The sequence below is a fragment of the Antechinus flavipes genome, chromosome 4 (assembly GCF_016432865.1).
Source record: "Antechinus flavipes isolate AdamAnt ecotype Samford, QLD, Australia chromosome 4, AdamAnt_v2, whole genome shotgun sequence".
Lineage (NCBI taxonomy): Eukaryota > Metazoa > Chordata > Mammalia > Dasyuromorphia > Dasyuridae > Antechinus > Antechinus flavipes.
Window position 1 is genome coordinate 320,034,496 of NC_067401.1, and position 24,638 is coordinate 320,059,133.

General features: G+C 33.9%; 1 protein-coding gene across 3 annotated transcripts in view; it reads right to left on the reverse strand.

Moving 5' to 3' along the window:
- Positions 1–374: 374 nt before the first annotated feature.
- The window catches only part of AHI1 (Abelson helper integration site 1), a 247,360-nt gene continuing 223,096 nt past the window's right edge, over positions 375–24,638 (reverse strand). For 2 of the 3 annotated variants that reach the window (XM_051997812.1, XM_051997811.1), the window contains 2 exons: positions 11,939–12,009; positions 375–1,209 (listed from right to left, as the gene is read on the reverse strand). In XM_051997812.1, the coding sequence (XP_051853772.1) occupies positions 975–1,209; positions 11,939–12,009 (306 nt within the window). In that variant the 3' untranslated portion in view covers positions 375–974. The remainder of the gene's footprint in view (positions 1,210–11,938; positions 12,010–24,638) is intronic. The other variant, XM_051997813.1, reaches the window with a different exon arrangement.

The following is a 24,638-nucleotide window of genomic DNA, read 5'->3' on the forward strand; positions in this document are numbered from 1 at the left end:
CAGTGCTGAAGAAAAAAAAAAAAAAGGCTTGTTTTTTAAAGAGTCTGCAGAGCAGAGACATGTTTACCCACTTTCATGCTTTCCAAACATGTGCAGGGATAAGAGCTAAATGTGTTTACTAGATTATGCTGCATGTAGTGGTTTACGTCTGGGCAAATTTTACACCTCAATGCTTAAGAACAGTTTTTCTCACTTCTTTGTTTCATGGAATCCATTGTCTGGTCAACCAAATAAGTTTTTCTAATTTTATATTTATTTTTGTACTTTTGGGGGGAGAACTGAGGTCAAAAATTTTTCCTGGCAAACTCATTTTCTCAAGAAAAAAAAAATCTGCTGGAAAAAAGTATCAAAAGAAAAATGATTTAACTTATAAATAACAAAATAAAACATTTAATGATATTAAATTGTTCTTACAAGTAATAATGCAATAAAAGAAATATTGAGGTTAAAATCAATGTCATTTGACATTCTATGTCTATATAGCCTTCATACACTTGAATATGAAACATTTTCAATTGAATTAGTCTACATTATTGCAAGGTTAGCCAAAACAAATGAATGTGACAATTTTTAGTTTGTATTTACAAAGTAAACATAGTTTCATTTAAAACAAATATAAAACCATAACACTCAAAGGTACACATTTCCTTTCAATAGTTTTCTTGTTTTAAGATTTGATAATTCCTTAGGAAGTCCAAACACACAATTCTAGAAAAGTATTATTTATTAAAAAAAAAAAAAGTTAAATTCCAAAGTAGACTTATCACAGTTTCTGATGAATCTTACAAATTGGCATATTACACATGTGCAAATTTATAGAATTGTTAAGTAACATATACCCTATCAATATAAATTGTGTATTTTTTCCCCCCTTTGTGTCTGGTGAACAGCAGAGATATTATCTTTATTGTTTCACTAACGGGAGCAATCATGATGCAATCACTTAATAAGTACCAAGAGTTGGACTACCATTATTACATAGGCTTTAAACTGTCAGACTCCAAGGCTACATTCATTTCCTTGGCCATATCTGAGGGCATTAGAGTTCTTTTGGGGTTCTTCTTTGCTTCTGCTCTAAGAACAAGTCCAGATTCACCTTCTCTCTCAGCATTCACACCTGGAACTTCTGCAGGATGAAAAGTCACTTCATTTAGTTTGGATCCTATCATCTCATTCTTTGGAAGTCTTTTCTTCTTCTTTTTTATTTCTCTATTAGAGAGAAAGAGAATGCAAAATTAATAGCTCCTTGTAGCTTGTCTTGCTAACAATCACAAAGCCAGGGGCTTTATTTCCCCAGGTAACAGTTGTGTGGGCTGGTAAGAGATCTGAAAACTACTCTCTATAGGATCCAAGGAAGTTGGGCAAATTGGAAAATAATTATCAATGGAATGTATTAGAGTGATTTTTTAAACATCTTTTCACAGTACTGATTTGTGTGCTTTTATTGATTACCATTGATTACCCTCTGCATAGTAGGTGCCTAATGAATGTTCGCTGTATTAAATTGATTTTAAAAGAACAAACAGCTGTTTTGGTTTAGCTTCTGCAATGGTAAAATGAATAGATGCAATAAAGACCAGTGTTCCTCCAACATAGCCACTTTATATGGCAGGTACCATGGATCTCTTCTAATAAAGGCATTCATGGGTTTTGTTCAATGTAAATTATAGAGAGAACTAGGTAGGGTGACAGTTGACAATGGATATGAAATATAATGGAGGAAAAAAATCAGACCCATTGACATATATTCTTCCTTCCCCATTTTCCCTACAAGAAAAGAAAAAAAAAAATGAGTGACTGGACTTTAAAAAATATACAAGGAAGAAAATAGTAGAGAGGTAAGTGTCATTCAAGTCTTAGGAACACATGCTGGGTCAGAAAGAAATGAGAAAGACACATTATATCAATTTTTTTAGACTCTACCTTTAAAAACCTGAATAGAAGGAAATATTGACTTGAAATATAAGTCTTTCAGGTCATCTACTGACAAAAACTATAAATTATCTTGGGAAAACATTGTGTAGAGGAGCATGTGAGTGAACTTGGTATCAAAGGAAATATTAGATTAATAGTTAGATGGATAATATAAAGATGTTTTTCCCTCTAACTTGTGTGATAGTAGTGACAGAACAGAAAAGTGACTTAAAAAGACACAGAGAAGAAATTTAAGACACATTAAAAGGAAGTATAAAAATCATCTGAGAAGAAAAATGGAGATTATTATAAGGTAAGCGGAGATGAAGTTGAAATAAGATACAAAAAATAAAGGTCTCTAGTAGATAAATAATCAAAGGATCTGCAAATTTTTTTTTTTTCAAAAGAAGTTTCAGACCTAGAATAAGTCAATGGAACACAACCGCAAATTTTCTTCCTTTGAAAAATTAATTTCTAAGAATTAGTGAGGTTAAAGTCAAAAAGGGGATATTTGTGGGTCCTCAGATAAGGGAAGTGATAGAAGATAAATATTTTGATGTACAGCTGAATAAAATGAAAGACATTTTGTGAAAAGCATTTTAAAGAAAGACAAAAAACTTTTGGGGAAACTACAAAAGGAGAAAATTCCAAAGAACTTGTTAATGAGCTTCTCATAGCCTATGAGATGATCAGCTATGTCCTTCTAGTTCCATTTTTTCCCCTGCACTATTTGTCCTCAATTAATCCACCTGCCCTCCCCCCCCCCCTTTTTTTTGGCTTCTGCGTCCTGTTCTTTTAATCAGCTATGGGTTTCTCCCTTTTCTGGTTCCCCTCTGCCTGCTGTTGTTGAATCATTTTAGTCATGCCCAACTCTTTGTGGCTCCAGTTGGGGTTTTCTTGCAAAAATACTGAAGTGATTTGTCATTTCCTCTTCCAATTCATTTTACAGATGAGGAAACTGAGGCAAAGAGGGTTAAGCAACTTGCCCAAGATTGCAATGGACTGAGGCTTGAGCTGATGCACGTCCCAAGCACGTGAGGCTAAATAGTAATTGGACCATACTCTATTAATATATATGTTTGGAGAAAGAACGGCCCCCGCTCACTCTTTGTACAAGTCCTGATGTGTTGTATAGGAAATGACGATTTTGGTGGGTGGAGGCAGAGGAGTAGAAAAGGGAAGCGGAAAGAGAGACTGCTAGCTGGCTTCCTGTCACAGCTGCCCATATTGCTATTGCAATCCTTCTTCACCTCTACTGAGAATAAAGATTGAAGATTTTTCCCTTAACCTGAATTCCTGACTCTGGATGATTTTAAATATGTGGTCATCACACAAGATCACATAAGTAGAAAGTATCTGATGCTGGATTTGAATTCAGGTCTACCTTTATCCATTTCTACCACCTAGCTGCCCTGTAACATGTAAACAGATAAAGTTTATTTCCTGGAAATCTTATTTTTATTTTTCTCTAATTGTTTTAGTTCTGTCTTCCCAACTGGACTATTTCCAAGAGAGTAGAAACACATTTTATGTTTTATTTATATCCCTCACCATACTTACAGGGGTGAGCACATAGGACTGACATATGATGTCAACAGAGTTGTAATTAATTATAGCAAAATGTCCAAATTGGACAAAGATCAGAAGGGAAGGTGATGATAAAGCTAAAAAAGAGAAGATGTAACAAAGAGAAATGGCAAGTTGTGAAAACCAAATTAGCACCCTGGATGCCTTAGAATCACCCAGAGTCAGGATAAGCAGAAGTCCTTGGTCTTTATTCTTGGTCTTTAGGGATATAAGTGAAGGGAATGGACACAGGATCTCCATGATCTTCCTTCTCTTCATTCACCGCCAAAGTGACTCTGGCTTGTCTTACTCCACCCCTAATCCTTCCCACAATTCTCTGTATACACCAAAAGATTGAACCAGCGCAGAATAGTGGGAAGGGCCATTTTCCAAGCATATGCTAATAGATTATTGTCCAATCGGTAATTAGCCCTAAGTGCTCGGTTGTTCAACCTCAGTGCATCAACTCAACAGTTTCAGCCCTTTACAGGAAGTTGTTGTGAAAATGGTAATAAGTCAGAATAAAGGCAAATTGTGGAGTCTTTCCTATTTTTTTCATAAGAATTAAGGAGATGGAAAGAAGCTTATAGCTTGAGAAATAGAACAAATAAGCAGCTTAGTGAAAAAGTGGACCCAGGTGACTGATGAGTTCACAAATATTCTGAAACTGGGTAATCTCATGATCTTGATGAAATATTAGATAAAGAGGGAATGGGAATGGTTAAGGAAAAGAAATGGCAAGTTATCTATATCATACATATAAATATATATGTATATATCCACATATATGTGTATTAAGAAAGCTGAAGACAACTTCCAAAAACTACTACAGAGATTAGAAAATACTTACAGGGGTTTCAGTAAAAAGCTGGCAAGGATAGCAGACAGGATAATACATGGGCAATGTTACAAAGAGACAAAAAAGCGCAGACAGCTTAATAAGAAGAAAGGGGGAACAAGCCTTTGTTAGGGCAAGCTCAAAGAGACCCCTATAGACTGTGAACCATTGTTGCTGGCATAACTTGGGATGCACAATTCTATCAGCCCTTCCCACTTCTCTTGGGAAATACTTCACAGTCTTACAGTCCAAGGTCCTTTTTAAATACTTATTGGATTAAATTGGGTTGTATCTAATCAAAATTAAAAGGACAATATTTTCTATCACTGGAAGGGTCAATGGTAATGTCAAGTAATCTTGACCAGGATTATGCATTCCTATGGACAAGCTCAATATCTTCTGGATTCTATGAAAATTAAGGCATTTCAATAAAATTATTGAAACATGGGACTTGTGAGCCTTATGAGCGTAAGAAGTGAACTACTCTGAGTCCACTTTCTCAACTGTAAAATAGAGTAATGGTATTTGTTTAGGTCAATCTAATCATTTTTATCAAACAGGTATCTCACAAGATTGTAAGAAATATGCTTTGTAAACCTTAAAATGCTGTGGAAATTTAAAACTTAAGTGCAGGGCACTAAGAAAACCCAAGGATTTAAGCAAACTAGAGCTCTTATGTTTTAAAAAAAAAAAGCTTCATCGTGAAACTTAAAGAACTATATATATATATAACACACACACACACACACACACACACACACACACACATTATAGATATGTATGTAAATGATTTGTTGGGCACTTCAAAACTTTCTTGTAGCTCTTAGGAGGGCCAGTGGACTTTTAACTGTTCTGATAACGATTCAGGCAAAAGATCATAGGATTCAGTCACTATGGTTTTTAGTCATCATCTAGTTCATGCTATACATTTTTCAGAAGCGGAAAAGGAGGCTGGGAGAATGATTTGTTTAAAGGGTTACATAGGCAGTAGCTGATCAGGATTTGAATCCTGATCTTCCAACTTTAACTCCAGGGCTCTTACAAAAAGTTATTGTGCAGATTCTTTTCTAGTCTTTCCCCTTGGTTCTTTTTTGTAATACATAACATACTTATTTTATTAAATATTTTCCAATTATATTTTTACAAATTTGTCTTAGATCAATTATCTTGATCAGAGTAGCTAAGTCTTTCACAGTTGATCATTATTATAATATTCCTGTTGCTGGGTTCAATGTTCTCCTTGCATTATTATCAGTTCATATTAGACTTCCCAGGTATTTCTGAAATTATCCTGCTTTTCTTTTTATATATTACAATAGCATTCTATAATAATTATGTGAATATTGTTCAGTCATTCCCCAATTGATGGGCATCCTTTCAATTTCCAATTTTTTTTTTACTACCACAGAAAGAGCTGCTATAAATATTTTTGTGCAAATAGGTCCTTCTCCTTTTCTTTTGATTTCTTGGGGTATAGACAAAAATATTGATATTGCTGGGTCACAGGGTATGCACAGTTTTATAGCTATTTGCACATAGTTCCAATTTGTTCTCTAGAATGGTTGGATCAGTTCACAACTCTACTGCATTAATAACCCTATTTTTCCATGGATCCTCCAGCAACTATCATTTTCCTTTTCTGTCATGTTAGCCAATCCAATTGATTTGAGATGTGACTTCAGAATTGTTTTAAATTAAGCAAACATTCTCAGTCAGGGGTCTGTGAACTTAGAAAAAACATTTTGATATCTGTATTTTGATATAATTACTTTCTTTTATAATCCCACATATTTCATTTTTTACATTTAAAAACATGTCTATGAGAAGCAATCTATAGATTCTATCCATCTGACAAAAAGCTTTACAACATAAGAAAGGTTAAGAACCCCTGATTGAAATTATCTCAGCCAATTGGGAAAATTATCTGAGGCTCATGGGGTGGTTTTGAATTCCAAGTAAAGAAGTAATATAGGCAGTTATAGTCTTAATGGAGGAACAATAGTAAAAAAAAAAAAAAAAGAAGTCAGAAACAATATTATCCCAATTTTTTTTCACAGTTTCTATTTTCTTCTTAGTGTTTGTTTTGAAGTTATTATTTTAAAAAAAATGTATATCCTTTCTCCTTAGATGAAGATCCTTGAGAATATTATTTTCTTAGTTCAGTGATATAGTGGACAGAAGATTGGACTTGGAGTCACAAGATTTGAGTTCAAATTCTTACTTACTACCTCTGTGACTCTGGGCAAGTCATTTAATCTTGCCCAGGTTGAATTTTACTACCTGTAAAGTGGAGATAATAATAACACTAAAGAGCATTGCTGTAGTGATAAGATTAACGATATATATGTAAATGTTTTTGCAAAGTACTTCACCCCAGGTAAAGGCTCTGATCATTTAATACTCAGATTTTCCCAGGGTGATGAACTTAAAACCTTATGATGATAATAATTCCATTCAACAAATATTTATAGGACACTCGGGTATCAGAGTTGGTGCAATAAATAGAATCTTGGAGTTGCAGGTAGAATTTGGATTTGGAACCTTTCTGAATCCAAATCTGGCCTCAGATGCTACTAGCTGTGTGACCTTGGACAAATCACTTAACCCTCTTTGCCTCAGTTTCCTAGTATGTGTAGTTCTTTATTCAAAATCTTTCCTGGTGAAAGACCCAATTGATTTTTAAGTCACCTTTATTCACAATTTAAGAAATATTTCAATTGCCTTATTTTGGAAACTACCTTTTTATAAAAGACTCAGTTGTAGCTAAGATTTTTAAAAGCCCTCACATAGCCTCAATGTACAATGCCTTTTGGAGGAAGATGATATCAACATTTCATTGAACCTAGCAATGGTCTCTCCAGGACTCAGTTTTTTCATTTGTAACATATAGAATTTGAACTAGATGGTCTCTTAGATGCTTTCCATGTCTGATACTCTAAAAACATAATTATTTTGCTAGTAGTTTGCTAAAGTCTGCTAAGAAAAACTTTGCAAACTTTGCAGACTATTTTATGTCAAGTACAAGACAGAAATGGAAAATGATTAAAATTGAAGAACATATGTTGAAGAAAATACAACTGAAGAAATTTAGTAAGATTCTTTTGAATTAGAAAGAGGATCTTGCATTTATGTATTTGCTGACAAAACAAGGGAAAACATGTGAAAACTCCCTAATAGGTCTGTTAAAACATTAATATATAAATATAAGTATTTCAAAATAAGAGTCAACTATGTTAAACAGAAAATATGCTATAAATATCCTGGAAAGTTCTGAATAAAGAATTTAATTGAAGAAAATATGTTTGTAACATTTTTTTTTTGAGGTAGAAAGAGGATCTTGCACTTATGTATTTGCTAACAACACAAAGGAAAACATGTGAAACTCCTCAAGAAGTCTTCTAAAACAATATAAATATATACTTCAAAATAGGAAAACTCAAAAATCATAATAACATGGGGCAATGGAGTGTATGAGTGAACAGCCTTATACATATGAATAGATCTTAAAGGCATCACTGTATTATCATTGAGATTTTTATTTTGTTTTGTTCTTAGATTTGTGTAATGAATGAAAGAACTAAGTAGTTTGAATTCTTGTCTGCTTTTCTAATCATTCATTTCTTTTTATATGATATTAAATGGAAATGAATAATGATAAAGTCAAAAATAAGATCACAAACTTATTCTGTTTGTTGTCTACACAAACTACACTTTGAAGGGAAAAACTAAATTTTTTACTCACAAATTTCCAGAATATTTATAGCACATGAGTAAACTCTCAGCTACTCAGATTGGCTAATACCCTAAATGTTTAAGGCAGCTGAAGTTTTACTGAATTGTTATAGGGGTATAGGGTTATATAAAGAAGACCAGATTTGACATAATTTTGAATTCTGACTCTGACACTTAATGGAAACTAGGGCAAATCACTTGATTTCTCTGGTCCACCACAATTCAGTTAAAATTCAACAAATATTTATTAAGTGCTATTATGTGCAAAATATTGTGCTAGGTACTGGGGCAATATAAAGACAAATATTACACAGTCCTTCATTTCAAAGAGCTTCCTGAGGGATATCAGATGTTCAAATATAAGTAAGAATAAAGATTTCAAATTTTATCTTAAGTAATTTGAAACTGCTATCTTTATCCCATCAGATGTGTATTTTAGGTGCTATCAATTGGACAGTTATCTGGAGGATGTGATTGAGAGCCTGGAGGAAATAAGAACAACTGGGAAATGATTGGAAGAGTCTACAGAAAAGGTGATGAGGAACTGAATTTGGTTAGAGACTATATAAATAGAAGAGAATAGATTTGAGAGACTTTGTGGAGATAGAATGGAAAAAATTTGCCAAGGATCGGATCTGTGAGGGGAAAAGGAAGGAAGAATCAGAGAAGACACAGAGTGTGAACCTAGGTGACTAAAAGGAGGCTATATGAAAGAAATAAACTAATATGAGACAGAAATGATAAGACTTGGCAACTGGCTGGGACTGAGGGGGAAGGACAATCCCAAGGTTACCCACTTTGGTCATTAGAAGGCTGTGGGCTCTTAAAAGAAATAGTTAACCTTGGAAGAAGAACAGGTTTTTAGGGATCATAAGTTCAGTTTTGAATATGTGGGTGGCAATATTTAGGAAGCAGTGGGACTGGATTTCAGGAAAGAGATTTGAGCTGGATATCTTGGCTATATGAATGCATGAATGTGAGAATTAGTATGGAGCCAAAATTGGTTTGGGAGCCAGAGTAAGCTAGTTAAAATTCTACCTCTAACACATTAGCTATGTCACTTTGAGCAACTTAACCTCTCAAGTGCACTTGGAAACTTTTCAGGACTATAATTGGCAGAGAAGGTTCTGATCTGCATTGGTGGAAGTGGTTTCCTCATTTGGGAGCTTCTTGTATCAGTGAAATTCCATGGGAGAAGATTAGGAAGGAAAACTATTTATGAAATCACCAAAGACAGAGGTTAGAGAAAGAAGAGAGCCCAGCACAGAGCTTGGGGTTCTGGACAAAGGAGATGAAAAAGGAATAATTATAGAGCTAAGAGGAGAATTGTGGTATGGTACAGTAGTGTCACAGAAACCAAAGGAGGAGGAAATAGTTGATGATGTCAAGAGTTTAGCAGAAGTCAAGCAAAATGAGAACCAAGAAAAGGTAAATGGATTGACCACTTATGAAACTTGAAAACCTTGGAGAGAATAGTTTAAATCAGCAGTGAGTCATAAACCAGATTACATTGGGTTGGGATGCGAACAGATGGAGGTGACAAGTTCTAAGACTTTGGGTGGTAATGGTTGAAGAAGATGAGAGTTTGAGGGCATGGAAAGGTGATATAAAGGCTTGGATGGGGAGAACTGTATGTATCTATGGGGAGTTTGATTGACTGAAAATGGGAGAGAAAGGCTGATTCAAGGACCAAGATCCTGAAGGAAAAAGGGATAGGGAATCAGGAATGTAGGTAGGTAGAGGTAAGCCATTATTTATAAAGTGTGAATTGTTGCTTGTCCTTCCTTTTTGAAGATGACTAATGGCATCATAGGTAATGTTTTGACTTGTCTGTGGAATGGATTCAGGAGTCCCATTTGCACAAAGTTCTCAGTCTCACTTTGTGTGCCTAAGCCATCAAGGTGCAATTACCAAATGAAAGTCAAAAATAGCTCAGGATGCAGGAGGTAGCCTGGGTGCCCATTGGATCCCTGACTAACCCTTGAGCTCTCCACAGAGCCTGCTTCAGCTGCCTTCATGGCTGTTGGAATAAACTGTTCTCATGCACTCATTCTGCTGGGGAAAGTCTTCACGTGCTTGGGGCAGGCGACATCCCCTTAACTTGGGTTTGAGGCCTGCTGGTTACCCTTACCCTGGCTTAGCTCTTCTGCCAAGATGGCTTATCGGGGTATGGCTGCTGCAATCACTACAGCTTCTGGAAGCTACAAATGAGAGTTGGGTCAGTGGACACCAAGGATGGATAAGCAGCCCTGGGCAGCCCCCATACCCCATACCATGGGGATAATAAGACTTGCACTGCCTAACTTATTAGATTATCATGAAACTTAAGACTTTTCAAATTCTAAAGAGATACAAATATCAATTGGTATATTAGGGAATTGGGGTAAAGCATCTCTATCTCTCACTACTTGAGATTCCTGAACTGCTATGGCATCATAATGCTTCAGGGCAAGACTCTACCATAGTATTATTATATACCATATCATATATCATATATATGTATACACACACACATATATATGGTATCATATATACCATAGTATAATCATATACTACTCAATGTGAACTGATGGATACAAAAGATCACCTAAATTTATTTATTTATTTATTTATTTTTGTTGAGGCAATAGGGGTTAAGTGACTTGCCCAGGGTCACACAGCTAGGAAGTGTTAATTATCTGAGACTGGATTTGAACTCAGGTCCTTCTGGCTTCTGGGCTGGTGCTCTATCCACTGCCCCTAAATTTTTAAAATACTATTTTGTTTTAAAATTCCTTCCTCTCTCCTTCCTTTCTGCTCTGTTTCTTCTCTTTCTCCCTGATTTCATTGGCACAGGGAACTACCAGAAAGAAAACAAGCTCTACTTCTTTATACTATTCCATTCTCTAATACAGTGCTGTCATAAGATTCAATTTAATAAATATTTATCGAGCACCTACTCAATAAATAAGATAATTTGATAAAAAAATTTAAAAAAACCCAGCCCTTTAGTTTTTACTGAGGGATGGAGAGAGACAGAGATGGGCCATAATAGGGACAAAAGAGAAATCCAAACGAAATGCTCTAGTTCTATTTGAAGTACAATATTTTCAGCTGTGGAAATCAGGGAAGGCAATTCAAAGTAAATGACACAAGAGCAAATCTTTAAAGAAAAGAAGGGTTCTGAAAAGAGGAGATGAGAAGGGAGGCGGGTTCCATACATGGGGATGATTTGAACAAAAATAAAGAGGAGGAAAATTGTCTGTTTATTTTAGGGAACAGCTAGTTGTACAGTCTGGCTAGCATGTAGAGCCATTTAAAGGGAGTAATATGAAATAAAGCGAGAAAAGTAGGTTGGAACTGCTATTGGTTCCAACCTACTTTTCTCGCTTTATTTCATATCACAATATTACATATTCAGTAGCAGAGTGCTTTAAATACCAAGCAATAGAATTTGTATTTTATCCCAGAAGCAGTAGGAACCACAGAAAGTTTTTGAGTGGGAGTGACCTAGTCGTATCTAGGCAATTGTCTTGAAGGTTGGGGGAAGGCATTGTTTTGGTGGAAACAAGTCAGTGGGAATGGGAAGAGACTAACCAAAAATAATCTTGGATGTACATGTTCAGAGTCACTGTAGAGTATGTAAGGGAAAGACCATATAGGATAGGCTCAGTATTAGGAAAGCAACAGGAAGGAAATAATTTTATAACTCATGATAGAATATACATTTTCAGAGGACAATTAACTTATTTAAGGTGAAATATTGTTAAATTTGTCCATGAATAAATTACTTTAATTTTAACTTACATTTCTAACATCTTATTAAAAACTCCCCAAAACCAAGAAATTATAACTTAAAAGAGATAATTGTTGGATGAATGCAGTAGTTCGGAAGGATCTGGTACTTACTGTATTGCAGGTGAATCTAAATGTGTGTCAGACAATTTAAGATCCTGAGTCTTGCTGAGAACCTTTGACATCTGCAAAAGATGAAGAAGAAGGAAAAAAAAAAAAAAACAGCAGTAAGGTAAAAAAGAAGGAAGATAATGAGGCCAGCATTTGTATGCTGAAAACCCACGAGTTTCCTGAATGAGGAGAGAATATACCCATTTTGAAAAAGAATGTCTATCAGCTATGATATGTTCACTCCTATGTGGTTAAAAACAAGGAAACAGTTCTCCAAATTGAAACACTCTTTATAAATAAAATCAATTTTCAGGTGTGTGGCCAAAGGGGTGGGTCACAAATCTACTTGAATGACTCTAGGGATATTGTATAGTGAATTAATTTAATTTAAATGGTAAAGATTTCTAAATTTCTAAAAGAGTTTTGAAGTGATCTCTTAACATTATAATGATTAATTAAAAATATTTCAATTTCTCATTCTTTTTGTAAAGTGGTAGACAGTATATTCTATGTAAATTTCCCTTCTGAAAAACACTTAATATTTACCAAAACCTAAGTCTGGGTTATAGTACATTAGCAAAAGCAAGAAATAAATTTGCACTTTGGGAATAATCATTTGTCTTTTCTAACTTTCTCCCTTTACTTATATAGATTTGATCTTATTAGTATTTTGGCAGCTACTTATAAATTTCAAGATGTTTTATTTGTATATTCAACACCTTTTATAACTTGTTGTTATTTTTACATTTTGTTTTTTAACCTATGAATTAAGCAACCAGAAAATTTTTTAGTCTTCATGTAAGCCTGAATATTTTATTCCTATATTCCTAATTATTGTTTAGATACATTATTGATGTGCTTTATAGTTCTAGACTACAATTTTATTTCTCCAAGTGCATGGCTAGGTCAAACTCAGCCTACTTAAACTGATATTACTCAACTTAATTTTCAGTTTTATTGTGATGTCATCAAAATATCAATAAGAAACTTCATAGAATTGGATAAGATAATAACATTTATGTGGAATAACATATGACCCTAAAATATTAAAAAAATTATGAGGGGGGGAAGTAAGGAGAAAGAAGGAAATTCTCATTGTATCAGATCTCAAATTATACTAGCAATTATATGAGAAATACATACATACATATATGTAAACATATATGTACCATATATATACATACACACATACATATATACATATTTTTTGGCCAAATCCAGTTAGCTTTTTCTAAATCTCCATGCTTCTTGATCTCTCTGCAGCATTTGATATTGGCTATTGACCACCTTCACCTGGATTCTTTTTCAGTTTTGAGTTCTTCAATGGTTTTTTCCCCTTACTTGTCTGGTTGCTCCTTTTTTAAAATTTAAACTAGTATTTTATTTTTTTCAATGATATGTAAAGAAAATTTCAACATTTCTTTTTGCAAGGATTTTGAGTTTCAAATTTGTTTCTCCCTCCCTTCCTTCCCTTCACCCTCCCCAAGACAGCAAGCAATCTGATAAGAGGTTATACATGTACAATCATTTTAAACATATTTCCATAGTATCATCAGAAATATCAGAACAAAATGGAAAAACTACAAGAAAAAACCACCCCCAGAAGTGAAAGTAGTGTACTTTAATCTGCTTTCAGTCTCCAAAGTTCTTTCTATGCCAAGTCTATTGAATTGGCTTGGATCACTATATTGCTGAGAAAGCTAAGTCTGTCATAATTGATCATCACACAATGTTTATGCGTGTACAATGTTCTTCTGATTCTGCTCACTTCACTCAGCATCAGTTCATGTCAGTCTTTCCAGACTTTTTTGAAATCAGTCTGCTGATCATTTCTTATAGAACAACAGTATTCCATTATATTCAAATATCAAAACTTATTAGGTCATTCCCCAATTGATGGGCATCCACTCAATTTCCAGTTCCTTCTGGCTGCTCCTTTTTAGTCTCTTTTACTAGATCCTTATGCACATTACAGGATTTTGTCCATGCCTTCTCCTCTGATTCTACAACCTCCCAGAACAATCCAGCACTTTCGATGGATTCAATTATGTCTGGGTAAATGCCTCCCTCATCTGTGTTTCCAGCCCAAATCTCTCTCTTGAGCTATAGTCCTATACATCAGGCCAAATGGATGTTTCTAAATAGATGTTCCATAGACACCTGATACTCAACATATTCAAAATGTAAATTACTATTTCTTGTTATCTCTTTTCCTAATAAATATTTCCTAGTTTTGTTAAGGGTTCCACTATTCTCCCATATATTCAAGTTTGTTACTGAAAGGCATAGTTGATATTTACTGTTCCTCATTCCTCTATGATCAATTAGTTGCCAAGTCTTATTGATTTTACCTCATGAAATCTTTCATATTTATCTTCAATCACCATCACCACTTTAATTCAAACCCTTAAAATCTTTTTTCCTTTCTCTAGTCTCCAATTTATTCTTCACAGAACTGCTAAAATGACATTTCTAAAGCACAGGTCTCACAAAGACTCTCCAAAGATATCTCTATTTAATATATCCAAAACAGAATTTAATTTTTTTCCACAAAATCTCCTATTTTATGAATTTCCCTGTTACTTTCAAAGACATAAACATCCTCTTCATCACTAGGATTCGGTCTCTATATCATCTTGGTTGTCTCATTTTCATGCACCTTATATATCCGATTGATTGACAATATTTATGAAGCTCTTAGCATAGTGTCAGGCACATAGCAGGCACTTAATAAATGATTGTTCTCTTCTAATCTCCTTCTGTTATATCTTCATATGCCTTATATATGCCTTCTTCTCTCCACTCACATATTCATGATAGTAGTTCAGACCCTTATTACCTCTCCCCTGGGCTATGGTAACAGTCTGATCTCTCTGCCTTGTGTCTTCCTATTTTAATCCACTCTCCACTCAACTGTCAATATGATTTTCTTGGTGTGGGTCAGATCATATCACACCTCTGCTCAATGAACTCTCCAAATAGCTCGCTAGTGCCTTCATGATAAAATATCAAAAATCTCTTTGGGGTACATCCTTTGTCTCTTCTTCTTAAACACCTCTCAATTCCCCCCACCCCAAGAATCCAACAATCTGGCTACACTGGTTTGCTTTTTGTTCTTCAAATTCTACAGCCAGATTACCTCCCCCCACATATATATGCATGTATTTTATATATATATATATATATTCTTGTATATACCTAATTATTTGTATGCTGTTGTACCCTTTGAAATTAAGCTTCTTGAAGGCAAGGGTGGGTTTTATGTTTTTTTGACTCTATAATATTAATACAGTTTTTGGCTCATGGTAAATACTTGAAAAAAAAAAAAAACACCTGAATGACTGCTTCTAGGTTCCCTATAGCCTTTAAGGTAAAATGCAAATTTCTCTAATTTATGCTTAGTCTAGTAAATAACCAGATATTTAATTAAGCACATATTATGTGCCATTTCCTGTGCTAAGTATTGTGGAGGTCCAAAATCAAAAATAGTCCCTGTCTCCAGAAACTCATAATCTAATATTCCCCACCTATATATGTATACACAAATATATCTATACATATACACACATAAATGCATACATATATAATATATACATACACATGTATACACACACGCACAAATACACATATCGTTCCCCATCTATGTATGTACACAGGAGACAAGGTATGTATATATAAATAATACACGTATATATCTATATATGTGTCAGTGTTTATACATACCCATATACACACACACACATACATGGAGGACAGCAAGATATAAGCTTGGAAATGTAAGAGGGGGCCGGGTTATAAAAGGCTTTAAAAGTAAAACTTCTGGAGGTCATAGGGAATCACTTGGATTTTGATAAATGGGAGGGTCTGACATAGCTTTATCTGTGTTTTAGCAAGGCCCCTGTGACAGCTGAGTGGAGGAAGGACTAGAGATTTGAAGCTGGAAAACCAAGCAACAGGTTCTTGCAATGGTCCAGGTTTGAGGTGACAAAGGCTCATACTAGAGTGGTTGGCAACATCAGAGCAGAGAAAGGGGATTATTTGAGAGATGTTGTGAAGATAAAAATCAACAAGACTTAACCACAGATTAGATATGAAAGATGAAAGTCAAAGCCCTTTACAATCTACCTCAAGCCTACATTATCAAACATACATGACTTGCCTTCATGCAACTCTATAGTCGAGTCAAATTGGCTTCCTTACCGTTCCCCATTTATGACATCCTGTGCCTTTGCAAACATTGGCTGAATCCTTTCTCCCCAGATAGTGGATATATTTTCCCTCAAAGCTCAGATTGTATTCTTCTTATTTAACTGCCCCACTCACATCTCTCAAGCTTCTAGTGGGCAGAGAATGTTTTACTTGATCTTTGTATCCCCAGTCTGGGACACAAATGCTTGTTGATGGACATGACATCCTTTTAAAAACTATATGTTGAGAATTCTGATTTTACTTCACCTCTATTTCTCAATATAGCCTTTCTTTCCCTCCCAGAAAACCATCACTACCAATAAAGCATAAAGAATAAAAAAGAACAAAAAAGAGAACATAAACTTTGACCAAAACTATCATATTAGCCACAAATGACATCACAGGTCCACACCCCTACCTGCACCTGTAAAGGGAGAGAGAGATATATTCTCCAATCTTTTTTTTTTTTTTTTTTTTTTTTTAGTTCCAAGCTATTTCATAGCATTAAGTTTCATTTGTTTTGTCATCCTTGTTCCTGACATTTACATCACTGTAGACAAACTGTGTATTGTTTTCCTGGTTCTGCTCACTTTGCTTTGCCTCAGTTCTTTCTATTGTTCCCAGGCCACTATGTTTCCATCACATTTATTGTTTTTCACAGCATGGTAATGTTCCATTCACATACTAAAATTTGTTGAACCTTCCTTGGTTGATGTGCAATTATTTTATTTCCAGTTCTTTGCTGCTATAAGACATGCTATTATGAACATTTTAGTGTACGTGACATATTGTGTGTCATAATGAGATTTCTGGGTCAGAGGGCATGGGCTTTTTAATGACTCATTAATTCTAAATCAACATATATGAAATAGAATTTTATGACAAATTAGTGTAGCTTGATGAGAATTTTTAATAAAGGGCAATAAGTAGTTATTTCTTAATACTTCAGAATAGTTTCCTAAGAAAGCAAAATAATCCACAGTAGCTAGTAAAAAGTGTGAGAATTAATGATAAATGCTGCATATAACTTACGTAAAATGAATGACTTTATGAAAATCAACTATTTAAAATTCAGACATTTAAACTGACAATGTTAAGTCTTTAGATTTTATACAAAAATATAGAATATCTTTGATATATAAGAACAGCAGCATTTTGCAATATTACTTTTTATTATTTAATTATTAATTAATTAATTATATATTGTATATATATACATATGTACATATATATGTATAAAAATAAATAAAACAATTAATTAATTAAAATATTAATTATTTAATTCTTTCTAGTGCCATTATTTGCTATTCCTTTTTAAATTTTCTCTGTTCACAATTAGATATTGGCAAATTATTCTTTGTAATATCTGAATGAATGCCTTTAGTTCATCATTGAAAATATATTGGGTTTTCCCAAGTCACAAATGAATATTATTTTTAAGAGTACTGTTTTTGTACTATATTTAAAAATAAATGAAATGTAACCTTGCTGGTAAAAAAAGATATGGAAATAAAAAATTCTGATGAAATGTATAAAGTTTTATGTATTTTACTCCATTGATAGAGCTAATCTGAATTTATTTAAAATTTTAAAATAAAGTATTGTTCATTAAACATTCAAAAATAGAAAGCACAGATTGGAAAACATTTATTTTTAGTTCCCATTATAGCAACAAATGTTAAGAACCACCAAAAATTTATTTACAAGCATATAAATTGCTAAATTGCTTTTACTTTTCTTGCAGAAATATTTATGAAATATGTTCAAAATATAACAATCATCCCATTAAAGTGAATAATCCCTGTTCTTTACATGATTTCTACCCCCTTGCTAGTGGTAAGACAAGCCTCTTCTATTTAATTCTGTAATTTTGAAGAGTTTGCAAAATTTTAATTTTGGAAGTCTGTGGATTGCACTCTTTGGAAGTTGTGAATTTGTCTTGTATTTGGAGCTATTCCCTAAAAGTAAGTAAACTGTATATACTGTATGATTCAATGATATTATTTCTAAACTTTATACCCTAAAAGATTCAAAAAAAGAAGAGAAAAACCCATATGTGTGTGTTTGTGTGCATATATATGTATATATTTGTATAAAAGATTTATAGTACCTCTTTTTGTTGTAGTAAAGAACTAGAAAGTATGATGTACCCATCATTTGGGGAACGGTTGAAAAAAGTACATGAATATAAAACATTATTGTATCACAAGACATGATGACAGTAATAATATCAGAGAAATCTGAATGAAGTGATCAGAACCAGGTGAACAACTGATACAGCAAACAACATTATAAAAACAACTCTGAAAGACTTAAGAACTCTAGTCAAAGAAATGACCAATGATGACTCCAGATATCCGACGGTGAAGGATTCTAACCAATACCTGATATAAAGATATAGTTGTAAAATGACATATACATTTTTGGATATGGATAATGTGTCAATTTACTTTGCTTGACTATGTTATATATTACAAGATTGTGATTTTCTTTTATTTTATTGGGAGAAGAAGGGATTTAGCAGAGAGAGGAGAAGTAGTGATACTATTGTCAAAAAAAATGAAAAGAAACCAAAAAATGGTCATTGAAGCATATTTTGAAATTTCCTATATAGATCATAGTGTGGATCTTTATCCCAATTCCCATTCAAAGAAGAGTCATGGGTTCTGAAGCAAGGTTATGTCTCTACTTCAAGGTCCTAGGAATACCTCCGAGAAGTAGGGAGCAATTCTTAAATGCCAGTTGCTTGGGCCCTCACTATTGGCTTCTTCCCTCCCTGTTCTACCAAGGCAAATGAGCAGTTGAGAATAATTTGTGTGGCAGTTGAGAATAATTTTTAGAAAGGCGTATTTACTTGGGTGCCATAGGAAGAACCAGTGTCACAAAACATCCCTGCTTTCCCACCATTGTGTCTGATGTTGGAATCCTTACTAACTGCTAACTAATTAGAGTTGATCTAATCTTACAAGAAGATGTTTTGGGCAGAACCTGAAACAAGGTACTAAGTAGAACTAATTAATACAAGGCTTGTGTTCACACCTTTACTCATTGGAGTTCAATGAGTTCACACCTTCCTTGAAGCAATTTTGGGCCAGAGAGCACTATGGGAAAAAACCCACAATCCCTCTCTTGAAGGAGCATAAATAGAGCTTCAATGGGCCAGTCAAAGAAGTTCTTCAGAGTGAAGAAGCTACAAGTCGAGATTTCAGCGGAGTTACACAAGAAGCCCTCTCTCCGAGGCAAGGCAGAATATTTTCCACTTGCTTGGCTGGTGGCAGAAGAAGAGTTTTCAGAGGAAGAAGCTACGAGTCGAGAGTTCAGTGGATAACCAGATTCATCTTCATCTCACACCACTGTAGCTGGTGGCTGGGCTCCTGCACGCCCCCCACTGAGACCAGGCTGGTCTGAAAGACTCACCAGAAAGCTAGCCTAGCCCCGAGTGAAGGAGACAAGAGAGACATTCCATCTCTGTGCTGGTTGGAGGCAGAAGAAAGCAGAGGCAGAGGCTGAAGGACAGAACCTTTGATTTTGGAGACATTTGGAGGGCTCTAAGCTAAACCGGCTGTGTTTTGAGAAGAACAAACTCCGACATTTTGGCGCCTGAACAGGGACCCTACATTTGAACTCATAACAGTCTGACATATTTTCCTACAAGTATAGAGTCTAGGGGAAAGTGGGCTCAAGCTTAGCACAATGTGATAAAAGAAAATTGTTTCTTTACTGGGATGTTGGTGAAGGTATGAGTCTCTCTCCAGTTCATTTTTGACTATGAGTACAGATATTGCTATGAGTTGATCTGGAAATGTCTCCAGGACATCAATGGGAAGATAGTCTAATATCCTCCAGACCAGTGATTCTCAAAGTGTGGTCTAGAGAATCCTGGAGATCTCTGAAACCCTTTTAGAAGGTCTACAAATTCAAAAATAGTTTTTATTTCCAATATGGTAAATGTCTATAAATATAATCCAGGTAAACAAAAACTCTTTGGAGAGATCCTCAATAATTTTTAATAGGATAAAGATACTGAAAACAAAAGTTTGAGAACCACTACTCCAGACCCTTCAAAGTTTGCAAGGTCCTCTACTGGCCAAGAAGAACAAGCTGGAAGCTAGGTAGGCCAAGATCAAAGCTGAGGCATCTCCATCCTCCTAAGCAATTCCTTTCTAAGGAAGATGGCAGTTGTTCCAAGCTCTAGAATGACTTTGGTTCTAAATCAGCTTGGTAATTTACAGATGACTTTTGGGACATGACCAAATTTCCTTAACCTATTTGGAATACCATTTCTACGCAATGTTATCCTAATCCCAAAGATTTTTTTTTATATTTAATCTAGAGTCTATAATTGAGATTGATTTTTTTCATTTTCTTTATGTGAGGCAACATGTCTTGATTGGGTAAATCAATCAAATCCAGCCTTAAACATAGAAGATAACAGAAGGGAAGTTCATCAGGAATTACAGGTGCATGATAGTTCTGAAGTAACATACCAAATTAAAAAAAAAAAAGCAAATTGTATATAATGGAGATTTTCTTTTTACCTGTAATCTTTTTCTATTCTACTTTATAAGAGAAACTGTTCCCTTTTTGTGAGCGCATTAAATTTAAAACAACAACAAATAAAAATATTAATTTCTGAAACTGACATCATTTTTCCTATTAAGAGAAAGGAAAAGTATTAAGATTGGCATAGTAGTAACAACGGATTTGGAATTCAAAAAAACATTACTTTCTACTTTGAGTGATCTTGGGCAAGTTCATTATACCTTTTGAGAACCATTAATTTATTAAATAGGAATTAATGTGATTTAAAAAATGAATACAATGAATTTGTGACGGTATCTGGTTTACTATAGAAAAATTGTCAAAGCTTGTTTGTTCCCATCCCATATTTTTTTTAAATCAAGTCATCTTGTCTATACATTTAAACATTAAAAAGACTAGTCATATAAGTTTGTAGTTGTCATCTTTTGATGGTGATACAGTCTGCAGTTACCTAACAATCTTTTGGAATATATTTTTAAAAACTTTACAATAGCTTGTTATTTTTCCAAATATATTCAAAGATAGTTTTAAACATTCATTTTTGCAAAACTATGTGTTCCAAATTTTTCTCCCTCCCTTCCCTCTTTCCTCTTTTCCTATATAACAAGTAATCCAATATAGGTTAAACATGTGCAATTCTTCTAAACATATTTCCATATTTGTCATGCTGTGCAAGAAAAATCAGATCAAAAGGGAAAAAATAAGAAAAAAAACAAGTAAACAAAAAAGGTAAAAATATTATGCTTTGATCTGCATTCAGTCTCCATAGTTCTCTTTCTGGACATAGGTGGCTCTTTCCATCACAAGTCTACTGGAATTGCCTTGAATCACCTCATCAATGAAAAGAGCCACATCCATCACAGTTGATCATCACATAATCTTGTTTCTATGTACAATTTTCCTTTGGTTCTACTTCACTTTGCATCAGTTCATATAGATCTTTTCCAGGCTTTTCTGAAATCATCCTGCTCATCATTTCTTATTCCATTACGTTCATATGCCATAACTTATACAACCATTCTCCCTGCTCGATGGGCATCTACTCAATTTCCAGTTCCTTGTCACTACAAAAAGGGCTGCTACATTTTTGCACATGTGAGTCCTTTTCCCTTTTTTATGATTTCTTTGGGATACAAACCCAATAGGCACACAGCTAGATAAGAGCATGTAGTTTTATTGCTCTTTGGGCACGGTTCCAAATTGCACTCCAGAATGATTCGATCAGTTCACAACTCCACCAACAATGTATTAGTGTCCCAGTTTTCCCACATCCCCTCTAAGATTTATTATAATTGTTTCCTGTCACTTTAGCCAATCTGAGAGATACAAAGTGATACCTCAGAGTTGTCTTAATTTGTATTTCTCTAATCAATAGTGATTTACAGCATTTTTTTCATAAGACTAAAATGGCTTTAATTTCTTCTGAAAATTTTTCATATCCTTTGATCATTTATTAATTGGGGAATGGCTTGTATTCTTAAAATTTTGAATAAATTCTCTCCATATTTGTGAAATGAGACCTTTATTAGAAACATGTTTTGTGTCAACTTTCCCTGTAGCTTTCTGTTTTCCTTCTAATCTTGGCTGCACTGGTTTTATTTATATAAAACTTTTTTATAATTTAATGTAATCAAAATTATCCATCTTGCATTTTATAATGTTTTTTGATGACAAATTCCACCCTTTTCCAGACTATTCCTTGTTCTCTTAAAATTCTCCTAAAGAATCACTTTTTTTTGGTCTAAATCACGATTCCATTTAGACCTTATTTTGGTATGGGAGTTAGGTGTTGGTCAGTGCCTCATTTCTATCATACTATTTTCCACTTCTCTCAACAATTTCTGTGAAATAGTGAGTTTTTATTCCAGAAGCCGAAGTCTTTGGATTTATCAAATACTTTGTAGACCTAACCTATTCCACTGATCTACTATTCTATTTCTTAGCCAGTACCAACTTTTTTTTTTTCTGACTGCTGCTTTATAATTTAGTTTTAAGTCTGGTATAGCCACGCCATCTTTGCTTGCTTTTTTTTTTTTTTTTTTCATTAATTCCCTTGAAATTTTTGACATTTTGTTCTTCCAGATGAATTATTTTTTCTAGATCTGTAAAGTAATATCTTGGCAATTTGATTGGTATGGCATCTTTTGGAATATCTTTGACATGTCTTGAAAATTGACTCCTGAGTGCCTTTAAAAGTTATCCCCTTTCACGTGAAATTCATATGGATTTTTTCCCATATATTTGGTCAGATCCAGCTAATCTGGTCAACTTCATCCTTTTAAGTGTCATTCTTATTTTTCCAATGATAAAAATAAATTGCTATTAAGGAGTTGGCAAATATGTTACAATTAATGTCTATTTGAAGTACTTTCTATTTTATCCAGTCTTGATATAATTAAGGCAGTCAACAAGCATTTTATAAATATCTACTATGTGCCAGATTCTGTGCCGAGTATATAAAGACCAAAAAAAAAAAAAGTTCAGTACCCTTCTTCAAGGACCTATATTCTATAGGTAGAGAATGATCTGTTTCAGCTGAATTTCAACTCAAACTTCCTGCAGATTCATTTTCATTTTTTCCTTGTAATGCTTTTTGCCTGTCATATAAGATGATACTATTCATAATATGCCTGTCATATATTATTCACAACATGCCTATCATATAAAATGATATTATTCACAATATTTTGTCATCTACTTCCATAACTTTAAAAAATATGTCCATATAATGTTGCTTTTAGATAACCATGTTTCTTTGAGACATGAGAACAATTATTTGCTGGAGGCTTTCTGGGGTCATTTGGCTTTATTGTGGTAACTATTTAAGATGGTTTAAATTCTTAAATAGTAATATGAGGTAATGTCGTTATTAAATTTCCATTTTTTCTGAGTCAAGATGGTTTATTTCCCCAGAATGAAGGTAAAATTTATATACACACATATATAAATATACATACATATATGCATATACCTACAAAGGCAGTGTTTGATATACATATGTATATACATATACATAAATATAAAATAAAGGCAAGGCTTGATATACACATATTATATATGTGTGTATAGCATTACACATATAGCAAACATTGATTGTATGACTTGAGAGACACTGGCATAGGCTCATCCTGCATGGTGTGCTCTCATCAGAGAAGATGCTGCGCTATGAGTAAAGCAGAATTGAATTAGCTCAGAAGAAACAAGAGATGCACAAAGTTAGAGAATCTATCCCAAATTTTCATAGAGACTATTTTGTCTGACCTCTGGCAAAGAGTTCTGAGCTCCTGTTGGTCTGATCAGCCACAGTTGGATACATTAATTTGACTCTAACATACTGATGTCATTTTGGTCTTCTTTAAGAACCAAGGATAACAACCAATTAACATTTAAAAAGTAATATCCAGAATGCTTTTCAGCAATTGGTACTTCCAAAATGAAGATAATAAATAATAATTGGGTCCTCTTCTATGAATACCTCAAAATTATGATAAAAAATGATTTAGTAGACCAATATTTGGAATGTATTTCAGGAAGAATAAAGGAAGAATTCCTGATACAAGTAATAGCAGTGACTCTCTTGTCAAGAAGGGAAATTTTAAAAAAATTCTGAAATGCAAACTTTGCCAATGGCTAATTTTTTTTCCACAGTAGAAACTCAATATACAATTCTGTTTTGTTTTACATTTCTTCTTGATCCATTTATTTTAGCTTGCAGCTGAGTAAAAATTTTCCCTGGCATGAGATAAAACATTCCTACTAACAATGTTGACAGGTAAATGTGTTGATGCTGCTTGAATGACTAACGTGGGGTGGGGTTCACAACTCTTAAGAAAAGCCATTAATCTGACAATTCTGCTGGTTCAGGACTTAGAGGATGAAGTATTATTGTAAATATAAGTGAATGAATTTTGATGAAAAATAAATGTTACTATAAAAGAGGTCAAGGGAAGAAAAAACTTTGAACAACTTTTGT